This window comes from Anolis carolinensis, chromosome 4 (genome assembly GCF_035594765.1).
Source record: "Anolis carolinensis isolate JA03-04 chromosome 4, rAnoCar3.1.pri, whole genome shotgun sequence".
NCBI classification, from domain to species: Eukaryota; Metazoa; Chordata; class Lepidosauria; order Squamata; family Dactyloidae; genus Anolis; species Anolis carolinensis.
In genome coordinates this window covers 248,910,168-248,933,769 of record NC_085844.1, presented here as the reverse complement: position 1 = coordinate 248,933,769, position 23,602 = coordinate 248,910,168, and the positions used below count along the sequence as shown (strand labels likewise).

Genomic DNA, 23,602 nt, shown 5'->3' with positions numbered 1-23,602 from the left:
AAGAAAAAAAAACGCTGATTCAGCACCTCTGTGATTAAGTAGTGAGTGGTACTTTGGGAGCTATGTATTCCCAACCAACTGCCCAAATTGCTGAATTAAATCAATTTAGATCGGATTGCAAAAGTGCCGTTACAAAAACAAAAGCCATACTATTGGTAATGGGACACATATTGCAATGAGATTTTGCAAGATCCTAAATCCTTGTATAGATTCCAAATCATGGATCATCTCCAATCACTAACTCAGTAACGCCCGGAACCAGAAGTACAGTAGTTTGACAGAAAAAGTAGTTCATTGCACATTAATGCTATGTAGTAATTACTGTGTTTACGAATTTAGCACCAAAATATCACAATGCATTGGAAACATTGACTACAAAAATGCATTGGATAATCCAGAACGTTGGATAAGTGAGTGTTGGATAAGTGAGACTCTACTGTATCTTGGATTTTGGGGAAGAAATGAATACAAAGGGTCTGCATTTGTATATTCTCACATACAGTAGAGTCTCACTTATCCAAGCCTCGCTTATCCAAGCCTCTGGATAATCCAAGCCATTTTTGTAGTCAATGTTTTCAATATATTGTGATATTTTGGTGCTAAATTCGTAAATACAGTAATTACTACGTAGCATTACTGCATATTGAACTACTTTTTCTGTCAAATGTGTTGTATAACATGATGTGGACAATGTCAACAGAAAAAGGAGGAAACCATGAAAATGAACACAATCTGGCAACCAGTATTTTTTTAAAAAAAAAAACCCTCTAAAATCAGGATAGTTAATAAAGAACAACACTTGGAAAACAGACACACATAAATCAGGGTAGCTAACACCGCCCAACAAAGGATTCCTCCAGGCAGGAAGCAGCTGGGCCCTGAAGCTGCAAGGCTTTTCAATGCTAATCACGGTGATTAATTGAAACATTCACAATTGTGTTGTTGAAGGCTTTCATGGCCGGAATCACAGGGTTGTTGCGTCTTTTCCAGGTCATGTTCCAGAAGCATTCTCTCCTGACGTTTCACCCACATCTATGGTAGGAATCCTCAGAGGTTGTGAGGATGCCTCCATTCAACACCTGCCTCCAACAGTCAAGAGTTTTTTTTTTCTGGGTTGTTGTATTTTTTCCGGGCTGTATGGCCATGTTCTAGAATCCTCTGAGGATGCCTGCCATAAATGTGGGTGAAACGTCAGGAGAGAATACTTCTGGAACATGGCCATACAGCCCGGAAAACATACAACAACCCTGTGATCCCGGCCATTAAAGCCTTCGACAACACAGAGTTTTTTCTCCCACCCTGGACCTTCCACAGTCACTTGCTTCTTTTCCAACAGACCTCACAACCTCTGAGGATGCCTTGCCATAGATGCAGGAAAAACGCCAGGAGAGAATGCTTCTGGAAGATGACCAGACAGTTCGGAAAACTTACAGCAACCCAGTGATTCCGGCTATGAAAGCCTTGGGCAACACAATCTGACCTATTTTGTGGCACAAAAAAACGAAGTTTCTGGCATAGAACAACTACTTTCAAAGTAAGGAGCGCACAATGAAACAGGAAAGAAGACTTGCAAACCAGGAACAGAAAGAAGGCTTAGCTGGCGCAACTGGGAGGCAATCTCTGCCGGGGAGGAGCCAAGGGAGGGAAGGGAAGAAGGAAGGAAAGGGGGAGGAGAAAGAGAGAGAAAAGAGGGCTGTCCGGCTGGTGCAATCCGCGTTGAGATCCGCATCCTCCTCCTCCTCCTCCTCTGGGCTCAGCGTTACATCATCATCACCTTCGACGGCAGGAAGGAAAGAAAGATCCAGAGGCGCAAAGGCGCAAAGGCGCAGATCTCGGATCTCTGGAAGATCATGGATCCTCGGTGCTGCTGCTGTTGCTGAGAGCCTGGGATCCCATCCCTCCCTCGGGGAGGATCCCTTGCTCTCCTGCCCCGGGTTCAAGACCCTCAGAGTCCTGCCAAAAGCAGCAACAGAGGAAACCGAGCTGCAATCGGTTTGGAAGGAAGCCACTCCAACCCACCCAGGCGCAGCTGTTTGTGCGCCTTGCCCAAAACGAAACCAAACCCGAGCAAAGAAGGAAACCCTCGGCGAGAAAGGGAAGGAAAGGCTTGGAAAAAGCCAGAAGAAGACAGAGAAGAGTCGCTCCACTGAAGAAGCAGCTCTGGATTTGCATTTGCAGGGCCTTTCCATCGGTGGCTCCTCGTCCTATCCAAAGGTAAGAGCGGTGGGATGCAGAGAAAGAGGGATTGTGTCGGTCCTGGGCTTACAAACCCAATCCTTATGCTTCCAGGGCTTTTGAGCTCCGGAGGGGTCCCCTTAAGGTCATCTAGTCCAGCCCCTAAATGAATGGGTCCACTGAAAACACCACTAGCTGCTCTCTTTTCCTCTCTTTGGCTCCTTCCACACTGCTGTATAAAAACCACATTGAACTGGATTACATAATACTAGCTGTGCCCGGCCATGCGTTGCTGTGGCAAAGTATGGTGGTATGGGAAATAAAGTATTGAGGAATTGGTGGTAGTTAAGGTAAAGGGTAAAGGTTTTCCCCTGACATTAAGTCCATTATAAATGGGTTATATAGCTGTGTGGAAGGGGCTTGAGTCTACACTGCCATATAATCCAGTTAAAATCAGATAATCTGTATCATATAGGCAGTGTGGAAGAGGCCTAAGTGAGGTCTAACTCTGCCTGTCCCCTGGGCTGAGTGGGTTGCTAGGAGACCAAGTGGGTGGAGCTTAGCCTTCTAACTGGCAGCAATGGGATAAAACAATTATTCATCTCCCTCTAATTAGGACTTTATTTTTCTTTTCTTTTTGTTGTATGAATGTAGAGGCATGGATGAGGGGTTGTGCTGCCAAGTTTAGTGTTTCTGGGATGTGTCGTTTTGTTGTTTTGTCCTAGGCCAAAATTTCATTACCCTTTTATATATATAGATGAGTTCAAAGAAGATATTGTGGATTATATGGGTTATATGGTAGTATGGAAGGGCCCTAAGGGTGCATTTACACAGTAAAATTACACAGGAGGTGCAGATTGGTGAGGGTAGTACTATATTTTGCAATGGTAGAGGTTTTGGAAAACGACAGGATTCCATAGCCTTGAGCTGTGGCAATGTCAAACTGTAATAATAATAATAATAACAACAATAATTAAAAAATAAACTGTTATTTATATGCCGCCACCATCTCCCAGAGGGACTCAGGGCATCTCACAAAGCACTCAAGGTGTAACATGCAAAATACAAGTGCAAAACAAAACAAACAAGGAACAGTCAATGTAACATCACAACTTCAAAGTAACCCCTGCTTAAAACAATAAAATACAGCAATTGCTATAGGTGAAAATAGCAGTATTTGATTAATCCCACAGTGTAGATGCACAGTTTACTTGCAACAGAGACCAGAGCACCTCCCCTTTTCCTCTGAGTGCCTTGTCCTGCAAATCCCAATATATTATATTCACACGTGTTTGGAAATCGGGGGAGAGCTTGGAATTATTATTATTATTATTATTATTAGTAGTAGTATTAGTATTGTTATAAACATATAATAATAATAATTAAAGTATTATAATTATAATACAAGTATAGGTAAAGCTAAAAGTTTTCCCCTGACGTTAAGTCCAGTCATGTCCGACTCTGGGGGTTGGTGCTCATCTCCATTTCTAAGCCGAAGAGCCGGCATTGTCCGTAGACACCTCCAAAGTCATGTGGCCATAGGCATGTCTGCATGGAGCATTGTTACCTTCCCGCCGGAGCGGTACCTATTGATCTACTCACATTTGCATGTTTTCGAACTGCTAGATTGGCAGAAGCTGGGGCTAACAGCAGGAGTTCACTCCGCTCCCCAGATTTGAACCTGTGATCTTTTCAGTCAGCAAGTTCAGCAGCTCAGCGGTTTAACCCGCTCCGCCATTGGGGGCTCTAATACAAGTATACTACTACTAATAAAGGAGATTCCACCTGAACATTAGGAAGAACTTCCTCACTGTGAGAGCTGTTCAGCAGTGGAACTCTCTGCCACGGAGTGTGGTGGAGGCTCTTTGGAGGCTTTTAAGCAGAGGTTGGATGGCCATCTGTCAGGGGTGCTTTGAATGTGATTGCCTTGCTTCTTAGCAGGGGGTTGGACTGGATGTCCCATGAGGTCTCTTCCAACTCTATGATTCTATAACAATAATAATAATAGTATTACTATTATTATAGAAGTATTATTATTATGAAAGTATTATTTTATTGTATGACACAGCAAACAAGATAGGTATGCTGGATTTCATTTCACAAAATCACAAGTCGAACACTTCCCAAGTGTCTAGGACTGTGTGATGTATTTTCGGATGAAGTGTGCAGATCCCAGTAGGGTGGCCTTTTGCAGTTGGCAGATCGTAATTTTGTCAATGCCTATTGTTTCCAAATGCCGGCTGAGATCTTTTGGCACGGCACCCAGTATGCCCATCACCACCGGGACCACCTGCACTGGTTTCTGCCAGGGTCTTTGAAGCAACATCAATGATCCAAACCCTTTTCTTTTCCACAACTGTGATGTCTAGTGTGTTGTGTTCCAGAACTTTGTCAGTCTGGATTCGGAAGTCCCACAGTATCTTTGCGTGCTCATTTTCCAATACTTTTGCAGGTTTGTGATCCCACCAGTTCTTTGCTACTGGAAGGTGGTACTTGAGGCATAAGTTCCAATGAATCATTTGGGCCACATAGTTGTGCCTCTGTTTGTAGTCTGTCTGTGCAATTTTCTTACAGCAGCTGAGGATATGATCAATGGTTTCGTTGGTTTCCTTGCACAGTCTGCCTTTTGGTCATCAGCTGATTTTTTGATCTTGGCCTGAATTGCATTTGTTCTGATGGCTTGCTCCTGGGCTGCAAGGATCAGGCCTTCTGTCTCCTTCTTCAGGGTCCCATTCGTGAGCCAGAGCCAGGTCTTCTCCTTATCAGCTTTTCCTTCAATTTTGTCAAGGAACTTTCCATGCAATGTTTTGTTGTGCCAGCTGTCAGCTCTAGTTTGTAGTGTGGCTTTCTTGTACTGTTTTTTGTCTGCTGTGCTTTGAGGAGTTTCTGATTTTTGACTTCAGTCAAAGCAGGTTCTTCACTTTGCTTTACATATTCTGCCAGGGCATGTTCTTCTTCTTTGACTGCTTGTTTTACTTGTAAGAGTCCTCTGCCCCCTGATCTTCTAGGCAGATATAGCCGCTCAACATCACTACGAGGGTGAAGTGAGTGATGAATGGTCATGAGTTTTCTTGTTTTTTCTTGTTTTTCTTGTTATTATTATTATTATTATTATTATTAGTTTTCTTTGCAGCTCTTTGGTAGGCAGAAAACACATCTTTGGAGCTGATGCATTTCTTATAATGCTTGGAAAACAATCCCTCTTGCAGTGTTGATTTTTTGGAGCTGGGCTTTTGTTTTCTCTGAAAGAGCTGGCTTGCAGACTCAGCTTCTCCATCCAACTTGCCCTCTTTTGTAGTTGTGTGCCTTCCAAATTTACTGTGTGTTGGAATCCCAAGAACATACCTTTCCCAAACTTTCAGGAAGAGCGGCTGATATATTTTCAGGAAGAGAAGTAATTTTATTTTGGCCTAGCAGAAGGACTGGATGGCCCTTTTGGGTGTCTCCCAACTGTGAGTCTATGATTCCTAAGCAAGCGTCAATAAGCTGAGTAAGTTCAGGTGCATCATTCATCGCTCAGAGCAGTGACTCGTACACGAATGTCCCAACTTCCTCCATTGCTTAAAAAAACACCAGTTGTGGTTGGTGAGGTGAGGTAAGGTGAGGTGACTTGGAAACTGTGCCAGGAGGGCGGTTGCATTATGCATGGAAGGCAATGGCGACGAGAGCGGGGAGTGGCCACAAGGGACTTGGGTGCAAAGAAAGAGCACACGATTTCAGGGCCTGATGCAATAGTTTGGAAGAGCTGTTTCAACCGAGCCTCGTTGAATTACGCTGCCTTATAAGAAGACACAATCAAAGCACTCCTAACAGATGGCCATGCAGTCTCCAGAGAGGGAGACTCCACAGATTCCAAGGTAGGAGCATATCCCATTGCTGAGCAATTCTTACCATCAGGACATCATTTTCCAAGTTTGGGGAGAATCTCTTTTCTTGCGATTTGAATCCCTCGCTCCAACTGAGAAACTGCAAGACTAGAAGCAGAAAACATACTGAAAAAGAGGCTTGACAGCAACCATTTGACTGGTTGTCTGTGGCTAGGATGTTGATCCATAGGTGTGCAGAACAGGGAATTGTCAGTTGCACAAAAGTTGTGCAGGGATACGTTTCTTTGCAATGTTTGTGCATTTAAATGCCAGACTGCCATATTGTATCTGATCAAAATCTATCAGACTTTATTGTCGTGCATTTATAGAAAGCACAACTCTGTAACAGGCTGAATTGGCGGAATAAATGTGAGCAAACACTCTGTGCATGCTCAAAAACTCTGTTGTGTAGACCAGGCATGGGCAAACTTTGGCCCTGCAGGTGTTTTGGACTTCAGCTCCCACAATTCCTAACAGCCTACCGGCTGTTAGGAATTGTGGGAGCTGAAGTCCAAAACACCTGCAGGGCCAAAGTTTGCCCATGCCTGGTGTAGATGCACCACTTTTCTTCCCTTGAGGCTGAGAAAGTGTGACTTTCCAAAGGTGAGGTTTCCATGGCTGATTGGAGATTTGAACTCGGGTCTCTGAGAGTCTGGTTCAACTCTGAAACTACTGCACTGCTGGATCCCTCGGTCACGCAGTGGGTTAAACCCTTGTGTTGGCAGGACTGATGACTTGAAGTTTGGGTTGCTGACCTGAAGGTTGCCGGTTGGAATCCAACCCGAGGAGAGCGTGGATGAGCTCCCTCTGTCAGCTCCAGCTCCATTTGGGGACATGAGAGAAGCCTCCCACAAGGATGGTAAAAACACCGAAACATCCCCTGGGCAATGTCCTTGCAGATGGCCAATTCCCTCACACCAGAAGCAACTTGCAGTTTCTCAAGTTGTTCCTGACAGGAAAATAAATACCATCCTGTTTCTCCCCCCTTCGTGCCTCAATGGCCACAACTATTTCTGCAAAGAGCGGGATTGCTCTGAGTTTGCATCATCCACATTGTTTGTATTGGTGGCAGGCGGTGAAAAAGTGATAGCAGGAGACTCCTCCTCTCTGGGCATTTTGGACAGACTTAGCAGCCAACTTTCTGGGCACTTTCCGGATGTTTGTGGCCATTGATCCCCTTGGCAGATGAAGGAGGCCCTTGCCCACATATGGCACATGCTTCCCCTTGTTCACAGTCTGGGCAACCTGTTGATTCAACATTTAAGGTAGTATCAACTAGCCAGCAGTGTGACTTGATTTGGATTTGCATTCAAATGCAACATGCCAAGTTGTATGAAACTGTAATCTTAATTTCCTGTGCTGGTCTATGATCAAAATAAATGATTGATTGATTGATTGATTGTACTTCATTTCAGGTGGGATGCTAGAGAGCCTATTCATATTTTCACAGTTATGGATTGTTGATGCCACTTTAAAAGCCAGGGTTTCATCCTATGGAGTCAGGGGAAATATTCAGAACCAGAAGTATGACTTTTCCAAGACCACTCAATATATTTCCATTGCCAAGCAGAAATTTCAACACTGGAATCTTTGGGTGCATTTACACTATAGAGTTAGTACAGATTGATGCCACCTTAAGAGAATAGAATAAATTTTATTGACATTGTAGATTGTAGATGGAGCCCAGTGACACAGCGAGTTAAACCGCTGAGCTGCTGAACCTGCTAACTGAAAGGTCAGCAGTTCTAATTTTGTTGTTTATTCGTTCCGTCGCAGTTCGAAAACCTGCACATGTGAGTAGATCAATAGGTAACGCTCCGGCGGGAAGGTAACGGCGCTCCATGCAGTCATGCCAGCCACAAGACCTTGGACGTGTCTATGGACAACACCGGCTCTTCGGCTTAGAAATGGAGATGAGCACCAACCCCCAGAGTAGGACACGACTGGACATTAAGTCAGAGGAAAACCTTTACCTTTACTTATGGACATGTTGCAGAAGCATTCTCTCCTGATGTTTCGCCCACATCTATGGCAGGCATCCTCAGAGGTTGTGAGGTATATATGCCTGCCATAGATGTGGGTGAAACATCACGAGAGAATGCTTCTAGGACATGGTCATACAGCCTGGAAAACACACAACAACCCAATATATGAAGCTCTCTTAGGCTGAGTCCAAACCATGATCAGGCTCAGTCCCGTCTCTGTGTGTGTTTGTCCTTCCAGCTGTTGTGACTCAATGCTATGGGATTCTGGGATGTGTAGTTTGGCTATGCCTCAGCAGCACTCTTTTTATCCTCTATTTATTATGGCCTTACCATTTATGTGTTTTAAATGCAATGTTTTATCCTTGTATTGTTGTTTTAATTGATTGGTTTCATATTGTATTACTGTTGTCTTTTTTATATTGTGATTTGTATTATGTTGCTGTTTATTTTGTCCTTATGTTGTTTGGGCCTCTGCCCCATGTAAGCTGCCCTGAGTCCCCGCGGGGAGATGGTGGCGGGGTATAAATCAAGTATTATTATTATTATTATTATTATTATTATTATTATTATTAGAGTTTAGACCTTGTGAACTACAGTTTCCACAATCCCAAAGCATTCAGCCATAGCAATTAAAAGTGGAGTTCTATAGTATATATGTATTCTTGGACTCTGAAGGCTCTCGGTTCAAATCCTCACTTGGCCACAGATTACTAACTGGGCAAGTCACACTCTCTCAGCCTCCTTTGGACAAATTTTGCCAAGAAAAATTAAGGGCCATCCAGTTCAGCCCCCCCCCCCCCCCACTTTGTGCTTTGGTGTGTTGTAATACTACGGTCATTTTCTCTCCTCCTAGATGAGTCTGCTCACTCAGGATTGCCGTACGGCACCCACCCTGCGGAAGAAACGGCTGAATGTTAAAGATGTATCCGCAGTGGAGAATCACCAGCCCAAACGTCGATGTCCCAATCTGGTGGAGGGACCAACCCCTTGCCTCCAGCCCTTGGCTTGCTCCACACCCGCCCCGGATAAGGACCTGAGGGTCTCCCAGATTGGCCCCTACGTCCTTTTGGAGCCCACCGAAGGGGGACGCTGCTTCCGGGCGGTGAATAGGCAGACTGAGGCAGAATACACCTGCAAGGTAGGAAGCCCCAGCAAAGAGGGCCTTTTGTCTCACCTGCTTGATTGTAGCAAATAATCATAGAGACCCCAAAGGCCATCTAGTCCAACCTCCTTCTGCAAAGCAGGAAGACACAATCCAAGCCCTCCCGACAGGTGGCCATCCAGTGTCTGCTTAAAAGTCTCCAGAGAAGGAGACTCCAAGTTGGTATATTACATTATCAAGCTGCTCTTATCATTAGGATTGTTAAGGTGGAATCTCTTTTCCTTCTGCTTGAACCCATGGGTCCTAGGCCCCTTCTACACAGCTGAATAAAATCCCACCATTATCTGCTTTGAACTGGAACATATCGCAGTGTGGACTCAGGGCCTGTCCAGACAGTACCTTTATCTGCAGAAAAATGGAGGGTGGTGTCACACCTCAACCCTGATTCACCTTGCTCTAGCACACAAACTCCACAGCAGGTTTGATTCTTTGTAGTTTATTAAAGATAGTAGAAAGTTCTTCAAAAAGCCAAAAGTAAAGCATCAAAAGTCAGTTACAAATATAATCTTGAGATATAGGTCCAGAGCTTACAAGGAATAAACAGCATCCAAAGAGAGCATGAGAAATTCCCAGGAACATGGATACATGGACTGCAACATAATCCAAAACACAGCAGGAAAACATTCACACTGGTCTCCAACTGACAAGAGTTCTTCTCTCACCCTGGACTTTCCACAAATATATAAGCCTTCCTTGCTTAGTTTCTCCATGCCTCACAACCTCTGAGGATGCCTGCCATAGATGTGGGTGAAACGTCAGGAGAAAGTGCTTCTGGGACATGGCCATACAGCCTGGAAAACATACAACACTGTTGCAGCTTCCAGGAGTGGCCTTATGCTGCCACCTGCAGGCTGAACATGGAATGTCATGCTTCTCATAAGCAAAGGCACATCAAGGTTTATGCTCCCTGTTCTAGTCTCTAAAGTAGGAGAAAACAAGCTTGCTCTAAATTCAGTATGACATCCATTCAAATATTTAAGATTATTCTAGGATTATACATCACATGTAACCTGCCTGTAAATATATAGAATTATATTTCAGAAACTCGCCGGACAAATAGAAAAAAGATGTGAGCATGTGTGTAATATACAAGAGAATGTAAATATACAAGAGTGCGTTCTTAAACTCTTGTATATTTAAGTTCAAATGTATTAGGTTTTTTTTTTGTACTATTGAATTAACCATCTTTGGCGAATCTTGAGGCATATCTTCAGTTTCTTCTTCATTCAGTGCTCCCCAGCTTCTTTTGGGATCATAGAGGAAGCCAGCTTTATCACCAGAGGGCTTTGCTCTGCCGTCTTATGAGCCACTTGGGAACTGGTAGGGCATCCTGTTTGCCCTGTTTGTGGCACAAAGAGCCATTTCTCCCGCAGCCATCTCCTACAATGGCATATTGATATTGGCCAACAATAGCTCTACTAGGGTCTCCAGATAGCAGGTCCATAATTTCCAGTTTTTGAGATGGCAGTCTCTCAAAATCCCAAATGTGCCGACTGAGCCAAAAAAGTCAGGAACCCTTATTTTATAATGTAAACAAATTATCTAGAGCCATTTCAGTCTGGTTTCAGGCCCAGCAATGGACCAGAGACAGCTTTGGTCGTCTTGTTGGATGACCTCTACAGAAAGATAGATGGGGAGTGTGTCCCTGTTGGTTCTCCTGGACCTCTCAGTGGCTTTCGATACCATTGACCATGGTCTCCTTCTGGGCCATCTCACTGGGATAGACTGGGAGTTACTGTTTTACCCGCGACTCTGGAACTCCCTTCTTCTTCCCAGGGAAGCCAGCATGCCCCCCTCCCTACTGTCCTTCCAGCGGCAGGCTAAACCTTTTTATTCAGGCAGGCTTTGAAAGAAGGTTTTTAAGATTGTCAGGAGCTGCTGTGATTTCATATGCTTTTAAAGAAGAAGAACATGCCCTGGTAGAATATGTAAAGCAAAGTGAAGAACCTGCTTTGATTGAAGTCCAAAATCAGAAACTCCTCAAAGCACAGCAGACAAAAAACCAGTACAAGAAAACTGCACTACAAACTAGAGCTGACAGCTGGCACAACAAAACATTGCATGGAAAGTTCCTTGACAAAACTGAAGGAAAAGCTGATAAGGAGAAGACCTGTATCTGGCTCACAAATGGGACCCTGAAGAAGGAGACAGAAGGCCTGATCCTTGCAGCCCAGGAGCAAGCCATCAGAACAAAGGCAGTTAAGGCCAAGATCGAAAAATCAGCTGATGACCCAAAATGCAGACTGTGCAAGGAAACCGACGAAACCATTGATCATATCCTCAGCTGCTGTAAGAAAATCACACAGACAGACTACAAACAGAGGCACAACTATGTGGCCCAAATGATCCATTGGAACTTATGCCTCAAGTACCACCTCCCAGCAGTAAAGAACTGGTGGGATCACAAACCTGCAAAAGTATTGGAAAATGAGCACGCAAAGATACTGTGGGACTTCCGAATCCAAACTGACAAAGTTCTGGAACACAACACACCAGACATCACAGTTGTGGAAAAGAAAAAGGTTTGTATCATTGATGTTGCCATCCCAGGTGACAGTCGCATTGACGAAAAACAACAGGAAAAACTCAGCTGCTCTCAGGACCTCAAGACTGAACTTCAAAGACTCTGGCAGAAACCAGTGCAGGTGGTCCCGGTGGTGATCGGCACATTGGGTGCCGTGCCAAAAGATCTCAGCTGGCATTTGGAAACAATAGACCAGGGGTCCTCAAACTTTTTAAGCTGAGGGCCGGTCCACAATCCTTCAGACTGTTGAGGGGCCGGATTATGATTTGAAAAAAAAAATACAAACAAATTCCAATGCACACTGCACATGTCTTATTTGTAGTGCAAAAACAACAACAACAACAATGAAAGAAGAATACAATATTTAAAAATAAAAACAATTTTAACCAACATACACTTATCAGGAATTCAATGGGAAGTGTGGTCCTGCTTCTGGCCAATGAGATAATCAAGTTAATTAGGATTGTTGTTGTTGTTGTTGTTGTTGTGTGCCTTTCAGACTTTGGGCGAGCCTAACTCTAAAATTTATTTATTTAATATTTATTTACTACATTTGTATCACACCCTTCTCACCCCAAAGGGGACTCAGAGTGGCTTACAAATTATATGTACATACAATATATTATATTATTAGCATAGCACAATATTAGCATTATATATTACTATATTGAACTATACCAATATACTGTAATATTATTAGTAATATTATATGTAATATAGAATATATAATTAATATTATTATATGGTATTATTATTAGTGTTATTTTGTATTACATTATAATATTATTATCAATATTATATGTATATACAATATATTATATTATAAAACTGAGGGCGGGGGCCAGGTAAATGACCTCAGAGGGCCGCATCCGGCCCCCAGGCCTTAGTTTGGGGACCCCTGCAATAGACATTGACAAAATTACGATCTGCCAACTGCAAAAGGCCACCCTACTGGGATCTGTGCGCATCATCCAAAAATACATCACACAGTCCTAGACACTTGGGAAGTGTTCGACTTGTGATTTTGTGATACGAAACCCAGCATGTCTATCTTGTTTGCTGTGTCATACAATAATAATAATAATAATAATAATAATAATAATAATCCCTCTTCTTTAAACATAGGTTTATCCATCCAAGAGCTACCGAGAGGTGATGGCCCCTTACGGCATCCTCCCTCCGCATCCGAACATTGCTCGCCTGGCCGAGGTCATCGTTGGAGAGGAAAGCGCCTACCTTTTCTTCCAGGCTGGAAGGGACGACATGCACAACTATGTGCGTCGTTGCAAGCGCATTCCGGAGGACGAGGGGGCAGCTCTTTTCCGGCAAATGGTGGAAGCGGTCTCCCATTGCCACCAGCACGGCATAGTCCTGCGGGACCTCAAGCTGAGGAAGTTTGTCTTCGCCAACCGGGAAAGGTGAGCAGCCAAGAGCGTGGCCGGCACCGATGCTCTCTCACCTGCCCTCCTGCCTGTCCTGTTCTTTCATAGCTAAACAAAATGATCAGCAATGGCATTTTCCTCATTGGTTCCATCATAAAAACATGAGAAAAGTTTATTAAACTGCCAAAACTTTGTTTTGCGTCATATCCTGCTAGAGCACATTTTGCTATAGTTTTGCAATGAATCTCTCATAGAGTTTCCACCCATTCAACATTATTTTTGGCACAAAAAACAAAGTTTCCAGAATATAACAACTACTCTCAAAGTAAAGACTGCACAATTAAACAGGAAATAAAACTTTCAAACCAGAAACACCTCCAAGGTCATGTGGCCGACATGACTGCATGGAGCACCGTTGCCTTCCCGCTGGAGCGGTACTTATTGATCTACTCACATTTGCATGTTTTTGAACTGCTAGTTGGCAGGAGCTGGGGCTAACAGCGGGCACTCATTCCACTCCCAGGATTTGAACCTGGGACCTTTTGGTCCGCAAGTTCAGTAGCCCCCGCTTTAACACACTGTGCCATCAGGGGCCCCTACAATGAAAATAGAGGTATTGTATTTGCTTTTCGACACAGTTTCAGGGTTCCTCCCAGATCTGTGTCTCATTAGGGATCGAGAGATCTTTGAATGACTGCCAATCTCTGTCTTTTCATCCTATTTCCCATGTTTACATAGGTCTAAATTGCTGCTAGAGAACCTGGAAGACTCCTACGTGCTGAATGGCCCTGACGACTCCTTGGAGGACAAGCACGGCTGCCCGGCTTACGTGGGGCCCGAGATCCTCACCTCGAGGGGCTCCTATTCGGGGAAGGCGGCCGACGTGTGGAGCCTGGGGGTGGCACTATACACCCTCCTGGTGGGGTGCTATCCGTTTCAAGGCACCAAGCCGGCCTCCCTGTTCGGCAAGATCCGCCGCGGACACTTTGCCGTTCCCGAGGACCTGTCGCCTAAGGCTCGGTGCCTCATCCGGTGCCTCCTCCGGAAAAACCCAGCAGAGAGGCTGACCGCCAAGGAGATATTGCTGCATCCGTGGCTGGCCACGGCGGGCACCTCTGGGAGCTCACGGAGTAGCGCTGGTGGGGAGCAGATGGTGCCAGAAATAGGGTTTGTACAGAGAGCTGAAGCCAAAGAAGAAGTAGAGGAAGGTCTGTACAGCTGAGCAGGACAACATGACCAAACTGACTGTGTCTTGACCTAACTTTTTCTATGTGGTTCCATCCAGCTTTCAGTTCCATTGGACTGTTTCCAAAGCTGCCTTTGAAATGGGAAGAAGATTCTCATTTGCCAGCAGGTGCTTTTGCGTCTAAATCAGGGAAGAAGGGAATCAGAATCTCCTTTGTAGGAGCTCACCACAGTCTTTGCCAAAGAACTATTTCCGAACTCTTAGCCTCTTGCATTCAGAAAGAGGGTATCTTCCATATTTTGGACCTTTTCGGCTCCTAAGTCGAAGAGCCAAGCTCCAAAGTGCGAATTGCAGAAGGGTCGAAACGGCACTGGAGGAGACTCGCCTGGGATTTCCTGGAAAGAACGTTGTAGGTTGCAAAGGCTGAGTTGCATTAATGTCCTTCGATGACCAAAGCCTGGATGTTAGTATTGTTGATTTCAGATTAAGATACTGAGTAAATATTGGTTGGGTTTTTGATCAGGTGGTGCTCAAAACGGATCGTTGTAGTTTTCCTTTGTGCCAAATGGAAAGGGTTTGCACTCCATCTTGGACTAAGATAATATTAGTGAGGGTCAGCATTGGAAACAAGCAATATTCCAAGCTGACATTTCCTTTATTGTTGTGTGCCTTCAAGTCATTTCCAACTTCCACTGATTCTTCATTGATCATTGGCCAAATTTGTTCCTTTGTGCCTTCCTTTGACAATGTGCAACTTTGTGGGTTTCCATGACTGAGAAGGGATTCAAACTGTGGTCTCCAGAGCCATGATTCCAGAAGACTTCACCACTGGCTATTTCCCGCACCAGGGTCTCTTTTGAACAACATCTAAGCTATGTTTGAGGCACAGTTGTCATCTACCAAACATCTCTTATCTGTATTGGTTTTAAGAATACTATTTCTATTGTATAGACCATACATGGGCAAACTTGGGTTGTCGAGGTGTTTTGGACTGCAACTCCCACCATTCCTAACAGCCTCAGGCCCTTTCCTTTTCAGCCTCGGCCGCTTAAGCGACCGAGGCTGAAAAGGAAAGGGCCTGAGGCTGTTAGGAATGGTGGGAGTTGCAGTCCAAAACACCTGGATGGACCAAATTTGCCCGTGCCCAGTATAGTAAAATAGTGTCCCTTAGATAAAATGACAAAAACAACATTTGCTTTCGTTTCTGAATTCCAGATAAGGCATACTCAACACATTTTACATCTTAACTTGCCTTTTTAAAAATATCAAAATCCAAGGTGAAAGAGATGCTGACCTACAGCGTCTCAAACTTGAGATGCAACCAGTGGCCAAAATCCTCCCCGTTTTAATTTATTGCTTCTCCCTGTAAAATCAGATTACTTCTTTGTTTCTTCCAGAGCTCCCATAATATTCCAGAACAACACTAACCTCAAAGTCCACAACATTTCCTTCTCTTCCCATGTTCTTCAATCTTGCATTGACTGGTTTTCACTGCTCATTTCAACCATTGAAGAAGTGCAAGGAAGAGGCAATGGCAGGTTTGTGGAGAGCAAATGATATTTGCATTGCTGTCCCTGTGAAGCCTCTCTGCATTAGCCCAGCAGTTTTGCTCAGTCTTGAGGTGCATCTACACTGTTGAATTAATGTAGTTTCACCCCACTTTAACTGACATGGAATCGTGGGAGCTGTAGTTTCCGAAGCTCTGCCCTATTGCCTCGGTAAATATGTAGCATACCTGTGTGCCTTTTTTAGATTTGACCAAACAGAGGCCTTGATTTCCTTTTTTTAAAAAAAAAATCAACTGAGTTTTTGATTATTGTTGGAAAATAAAACTTTGTGTTGACTTGCTCTTCGTGTGTCGTTATCGTGACTTTCAGTAACTTGGAACTACAGTAGAGTCTCACTTATCCAACATAAACGGGCCGGCAGAACGTTGGATAAGCGAATATGTTGGATAATAAGGAAAGATTAAGGAGAAGCCTATTAGACATCAAATTAGGTTATGATTTTACAAATTAAGCACCAAAAAAATCATGTTATACAACAAATTTGACAGAAAAAGTAGTTCATTATGCAGTAATGCTACATAGTAATTACTGTATTTACGAATTTAGCACCAAAATATCACGATGTATTGAAAGCATTGAATACAAAAATGCATTGGATAATCCAGAACGTTGGATAAGCGAATTCTGGATAAGTGAGACTCTACATGCTTCGCATCTTGTACAGGTTGCATACATGAAACTGTGTTGTTGAAGGCTTTCGTGGCCAGAATCACAGGGTTGTTGTGTGTTTTCCAGGCGCTATGGACATGTTAGGAGCCCCTGGTGGCACAGCGTGTTAAAGCGCTGAGCTGCTGAACTTGTGGACCGAAAGGTTGCAGGTTCGAATCCAGGGAGCGATGTGCGTACCCGCTGTTAGCCCCAGCTTCTGCCAACCTAGGAGTTCAAAACCATGCAAATGTGAGTAGATCAATAGGTACTGCTCCGGCGGGAAGGCAACGGCGCTCCATGCAGTCATGCCGGCCTCATGACCTTGGAGGTGTCTATGGACAACACCAGCTCTTCGGCATAGAAATGGAGATGAGCACCAACCCCCAGAGTCAGACACGACTGGACATTAAGTCAGGGGAAAACCTTTACCTTTACTTATGGACATGTTGCAGAAGCATTCTCTCCTGATGTTTTGCCCATATCTATGGCAGGCATCCTCAGCGGTTGTGAGGTATATATGCCTGCCATAGATGTGGGTGAAATATCACAAGAGAATGCTTCTAGAACATGGCCATACAGCCTGGAAAACACACAACAACCCAATACATGAAATTCTGTTAGGTTGAGTCTAAACCATGATCTGGCTCAGTCCCGTCTCTGTGTGTGTTTGTCTTGGCTCATTTCAGGGGTGGGAATCCTAACACCTTCTGATGTGTTTGGATGACAACTCCCAGCAGCCCTAGCCAGTGTTGGCAAAGGTGAGGAATACTAGGAGTTGCAATTCAATATCTGGAAGGTCTGTATGAGTCCTATTCTGCAGCTCTTTTCATCTGCTGCCTCACAGTTTGGAGACTCGGCAAGAACCCAGACACGGCTATATGATGGTATTTAGAGGGCCCTTTCTCAATGCATGGTATCCTGCATTTTTGCCTGCTTTTTGGTGGGAAGTCGGTCACTTCATAAGAGGAGAAGCTTTTTTTTTATCCCACTGCACCCCACTAATGGGAATTAGGAGTAGAACAAATCTCTTTGCCGTTGGTTGCTCATGAGCCAACAGTGTGATGCAGTAGCAGAAAAGGCCAATGCTAAAGGCTGCATCTACAGGGCCAGAATCCAGAGTATACAACCTTCCTTAAGTTGGCATCCTCCAGACGTCCTCAACTACAATGATGCTAGCTGAGAGATTCTTCAGAATATATTGACAATAATAACAATAGCAACAACAACAACAACAATATTGTTAATATACTCTTAATAAGCCATTTGCTTAGCTCTGGTTCCAGCATCCCACTGTGCATGTCAAAAATCTGTGGATGCTCAAAACCCCAACTACACTGCCATATGATCCACATTAATAAAGCAGATAATCTGGATTTCACATGGCAGTGTAGATGAGGCCGTAGTAAAATAGTTTCCCTTATATAAAATGGCAAAATTAAGGCTTTCATGGCCGGGATCACAGGGTTGTTGTATGTCTTTCGGGCTGTATGGCCATGTTCCAGAAGTATTCTCTCCTGACGTTTCGCCCACATCTATGGCAGGCATCCTCAGAGGTTGTGAGGTATGGATAAACTAAATAAGGAAAGGAAAGAATATATATCTGTGTAGAGTCCAGGGTGTGGCAAGAGTCCTTTGTCACTGGGAGCCAGCATTAATGTTTCAGTTAATCACCCTAATCTGAAGGGGTCACTGAACCAGAGTGACTCCATTTTAGAATGTATGAAATCTGCTTGAAACCAGAGATCAGTCTCTCTCCTAGGAACAAAGATAAAAATTGCAACTTGCTGTCTTGTGACAAGATGGCATGTGTCCTGTATGTTTAGCAAGAATGTGGTTAGCCGCTTCTGAGAAATGTATGAAATACATGTACCTTTGCCCAACCTGTTGAAATGTTCTACAGTTCTACAGTTCGTGGTGAGCTACATCCTGAAGTTGTGTACAGGTCAGGATGTGCCTGCCCACCACAAACTGGGCTGGTGGTTTTTCCAGTAAACCCAGTCCAGAATGAGGAACTAGAAATGTGATAAACAAGTAGGGTATATAAGACCCCGAGCAGATTCGTTCGGGGCAGACAATTTTTGCCAGCTTCACTGCCGTGTCGCTGCTGTCTGTCGGTAGCTACCTAAAATAAAGGTGTTTGTCCTCAACTTTATTGGTCTCCGAGTGGTGCTTATAGCGGCTTGGCAAACCTGGGGTTTCATGTGATTGGGGTACTCCCAAATCACCCCTTTCAATCAGCATTGGAAATGTTTTGTCTCTTGCCTGGGGGCATCCTTTGTTCAGTCAAACCCTCAGAGTTTTGGTTCCCATCTACTGTTTTGATTTTGGAGTTTTGTAATGCTGGTAGCCAGATTTTGTTCATTTTCATGGTTTCTTCCTTTCTGTTGAAGTTGTCCACATGCTTGTGGATTTCAATGGCTTCTCTGTGTAGTCTGACATGATCGTTGTTGGAATGGTCCAACATTTTTGTGTTCTCAAATAATATCCTGTGTCCAGGCTGGTTCATCAAATGCTCTGCAATGGCTGATTTCTCTGGTTGAGTGAGTCCGCAGTGCCTTTCATGTTGTTTGATTCTTGTTTGGGCAATGCTGCTGCGTTTGGTGGTCCCTATGTAGACTTGTCCACAGCTGCATGGGATGCGGTAGACTCCTGCAGAAGAGAGAGGATCCCTCTTGTCCTTCGCTGACCGTAGCATTTGTTGGATTTTTTTTTGTGGGTCTGTAGATAGTTTGTAGGTTGTGCTTCTTCATCAATTTGTGAGGTCTGTTGGAAACTAGGCAAGTGAGGTTTATTTATCTGTGGAAAGTCCAGGGTGTGAGAGGGAAAAGAAGGAAAAATCCTCTTTGTCAGTTGTAGGCCAGTGTTAATGTTGCAGTTAATCACCCTAATTAGCATTGAAAAAGCTTCCAGATGATCTGCTTTGAACTGGATTGTATGGCAGTGTAGACTCATAATCAAGTTCAAAGCAGATACTGTGGATTATCTGCTTTGATAATTAGATTCTATGGCAGTGTAGAAGGGTAATGAATTGCCAATGTGAAAGAGAGGCTGGTCTCCAAGTGCTTGCAGAGAAAATCCAGTGAGTGGCCAAACCCTATGCATTTTAATATATTTCTGCTTCCAAAGGGGAACAGAGTGAGTCATGATGAGGTTATTGACACCCTTGTCTGTAGCTTCGGTTCACAGCTGGCTGACGCTGTTGGGAGGCTTGGATGAATTGCAGAGACAGAAAATGTGCAAAAGCTGACATTCAGTCAGTCTGACATGGCACTAGACAGTTTGCAGGAAGGAGAGGCAGCAAGAAAGGTCATGGATGCTATTTGTGGGAGCAGCAAAAGACACGGCTGGAGGGGCTAAGAATGACCTATTTCAGAGACCCCAAATGCTACTAAGCCCCCACTCCTATTTTAGAAGAAGGCGATGGAGGAGATCTTCACAGGCTATTGAGGGGCACCTTTAACAATCCACAAAATGCCAAATGTTTAGTTGATAATGTATCCATTACATCATGTAACTAAAGTTGGAAAAAATCTGTTCCTGGTTTTAAAAAGTTATTTCCTGTTTAATTGTGCACTCCTTACTTTGAAAGTAGTTGTTCTACTCCAGTGTTGGCAAAGCGGGTTAAACCCTTGACCTTTGTCTGTTTTGGTAGCCCTTCTCTTCTTGAATTGTTTTTGCCCAGAACCAGACAGGCAAAGAGGTATTATTCCAGGTAGAGAGGACTGACCAAAGCAGAAGAGAGTCTTTTTTGCTGCTGGTCTTTGGTCTTTTTTGCTGCTGTATCACACTGATGACTCATGTTCAGCTTGTCATGTCCTAAGACTCCAAGATCCTTTCACAAGGGCTGTGCACGACAGCTCCAAGAAAAATGCAGGGAACAAAACTAACCTCTGTCCATGGCATTCATTGGCCTTGCAAAAGCATTCGACACAGTGAATCACAGCGCTCTCTGGACCATCCTCCAAAAAATCGGGTGCCCTGACAAATTTGTGAACATCCTGCAGCTCCTCCATGATGACATGTTGGCAACAGTCTTGGACAGCAACGGCTCCCAAAGTGACCCATTTAAGGTGGAATCAGGTGTCAAGCAGGGATGTGTTATTGCCCCCACCTTGTTTTCCATCTTCATCACTATGATACTTCACCTTGTTGATGGGAAGCTTCCCACCGGAGTGGAAATCATCTGTTGGACAGATGGCAAGCTATTTAACCTCAGCAGACTGAGAGCCAAAACCAAGGTCACCACATCAGTTATAGAACTCCAATATGCTGATGACAACATAGTCTGTGCGCATTCAGAAGAAGACCTACAAGCCACTCTAAACACCTTCGCAGAAGCATACGAGAAGCTCGGCCTCTCATTGAACATTGAGAAAACCAAAGTGCTCTTCAAACAGGCACCAGCCAATCCTTCTGCAAAGCCAGGAATACAGCTTAACGGTGTCACATTAGAAAACGTTGACCATTTCCGCTCCCTTGGCAGCCACCTCTTCACAAAAGTCAACATCGACACTGAAATACAACACTGCCTGAGCTCTGTGAGTGCAGCATTTTTCCGCATGAAGCAGAGAGTGTTTGATGATTGGGACATCCGTAGAGAGACCAAGGCGCTTTTGTTTACAAAGCCATTCCCCTCCCAACCCTGCTCTACGCCTGCGAAACGTGGTCTACAGATATCACACCAAACTCCTGGAGCGTTTCCATCAGCGTTGCCTTAGAAAAATCCTGCAAATCTCTTGGGAAGACAGGCGGACAAATGTCAGCGTGCTGGAAGAAGCAAAGACCACCAGCATTGAAGCGATGCTCCTACGCCATCAACTCCGCTGGACTGGCCACGTTGTCCGAATGCCTGATCGCCGTCTCCCAAAGCAGTTGCTCCACTCCGAACTCAAGAATGGGAAATGGAATGTTGGTGGGCAGGAAAAGAGATTTAAAGATGGGCTTAAAGCCAACCTTAAAAAATGGTGGCATAGACACTTTGAACTGGGAAGCCCTGGCCCTTGAGCGCTCCAATTGGAGGTCAGCTGTGACCAGCAGTGCTGCGGAGTTCGAAGAGGCACAAATGGAGGGCTTAAGGGAGAAACGTGCCAAGAGGAAGGAGTGTCAAGCCAACCCTGACCGGGACTGCCTTCCACCTGGAAACCAATGTCCTCACTGCGGGAGAACATGCAGATCAAGAATAGGTCTCTTCAGCCATCTACGGATCCATCCCCAAGATAGCGAAGTCGGAGGACCATCATCCTCAAACTACGAGGGATCGCCTAAGTAAGTTCAAGCCAGGTGCCACCCATCCTGTATCTTTGCATTTCATTTTTTATTGCCAAAGTCTGTACCAAATATTTCTCCCTGTTGAAGTCCCTTTGGACCCTGACTCTGTCATCTGGGGTATGATCTCTCCCTCCCAATTTGGGGTCATCTACAAACCTCATGACTTGGATGAAGGTTTTGAGGGCATGCTTGTCAAGTTTGCAGGTGACACCAAATTAGGAGGGAGAGATAACAACAACAACAACAACAACAACAACAACAATTTTATTCTTGTATCCCGCACCATCTCTCCGAAGGGACTCGGGGCAGGTTACACACGACAAAATGTGCCAAAACAGAACATAAAATAAAACACAATTTAAAAATACAGTTGAATAAAAACATATAGACATATTAAACAACAACTTACAACTCAGTTGAAACAGCGCTCATCAACCAATGGTGGTAAGTTACTGTAAACACAGCCAGGCTGTAAACAATTGGACAGGGAATGGGATAAGTGCAAAGATGTGACCATGGGACGAGGGCATGGGATGAAGTGCAAGGTTGCATAACAATACTCCAGAGGATAGGATCAGAATGCAAAGGGATCTTAAGAGGTGAGAGAGCTGAATGGCCAAAACTAACAAAATGAATGTCAACCAAGGACAAATGTAAGATACTATACTTAGAGAAAATGAAATGCAAAAATACAGAATGGGTGATACCTGACTCGACAACAGTCCATGTGAGAAAGATCTTGCCGTCTTTGTGGAGAACAAGCTGAATATGAGCCAAGAGTGTGATGCTGCAGCAAAAAAAGCCAATGGGATTTTGGACTGCATCCAAAGGAGTCTAGTGTCTAGATCGAGGGAAGTCATGGTGCCTTTATATTCTACATTAGTTAGACCTCTTTACCTGGAATATCACTGTGTCCAGTTCTGGGCAGCACAGTTCAAAAGAGATATTGAGAGTTGTCCTGGCAATAGGAGCTGAGTCTTCTTAACAACCTACAAAGTCCAACTTGCGAATATGATAATAATATCATATCATCAGCATATAACAAGGTGTTACAGGCTTGGTACTTTGATATGGCCTAAGGGCTAATCGGAGCCTCCAGTGCCTCAGTGTGTTAAAGCGCTGAGCTGCTGAACTTGCAGACCGAAAAGTCCCAGGTTCAAATCCGAGGAGTGGAGTGAGCTCCCGCTGGTAGCTCCCGCTTCTGCCAACCTAGCAGTTTGAAAACATGCAAATGTGAGTAGATCAATAGGTACCGCTCTGGCGGGAAGGTAATGGCGTTGCATGCAGTCATGCCGGCCACATGATCTTGGAAGTGTCTATGGATAACGCCGGCTCTTCGGCTTAGAAGTGGAGATGATCACCAACCCCCAGAGTAGGACACAACTGGACTTAATGTCAGGGGAAACCTTTACTTTTACTTTAAGGGCTAATCAATAAAATGTTCTTCTTTCTAAAAAGAGATATTGAAAAGTTGGAAGGTGTCCAGAGGAATAATAATAATAATAATAATAATAATAATAATAATAATAATAATAATGACAAAGTTCTGGAACACTACACACCAGACATCACAGTTGTAGAAAAGAAAAAGGTTTGGATCATTGATGTTGCCATCCCAGGTGACAGTCGCATTGACGAAAAACAACAGGAAAAACTCAGCCGCTATCAGGACCTCAAGATTGAACTTCAAAGACTCTGACAGAAACCAGTGCAGGTGGTCCTGGTGGTGATGGGCACATTGACAAAATCACGATCTGCCAACTGCAAAAGGCCACCCTACTGGGATCTGCGTGCATCATCCGAAAATACATCACACAGTCCTAGACGCTTGGGAAGTG

General features: G+C 44.2%; 1 protein-coding gene across 1 annotated transcript; it reads left to right on the top strand.

Moving 5' to 3' along the window:
* The first annotated feature begins 1,527 nt into the window (after positions 1–1,527).
* Positions 1,528–16,128, top strand: trib3 (tribbles pseudokinase 3). The gene is made up of 4 exons (XM_062979136.1): positions 1,528–2,214; positions 8,880–9,164; positions 12,838–13,130; positions 13,833–16,128. Exons 1-4 carry the CDS (start codon positions 1,549–1,551, stop codon positions 14,314–14,316), a joined length of 1,728 nt encoding a protein of 575 aa, XP_062835206.1. The 5' UTR covers positions 1,528–1,548; the 3' UTR covers positions 14,317–16,128.
* The last annotated feature ends 7,474 nt before the right edge of the window (positions 16,129–23,602 follow it).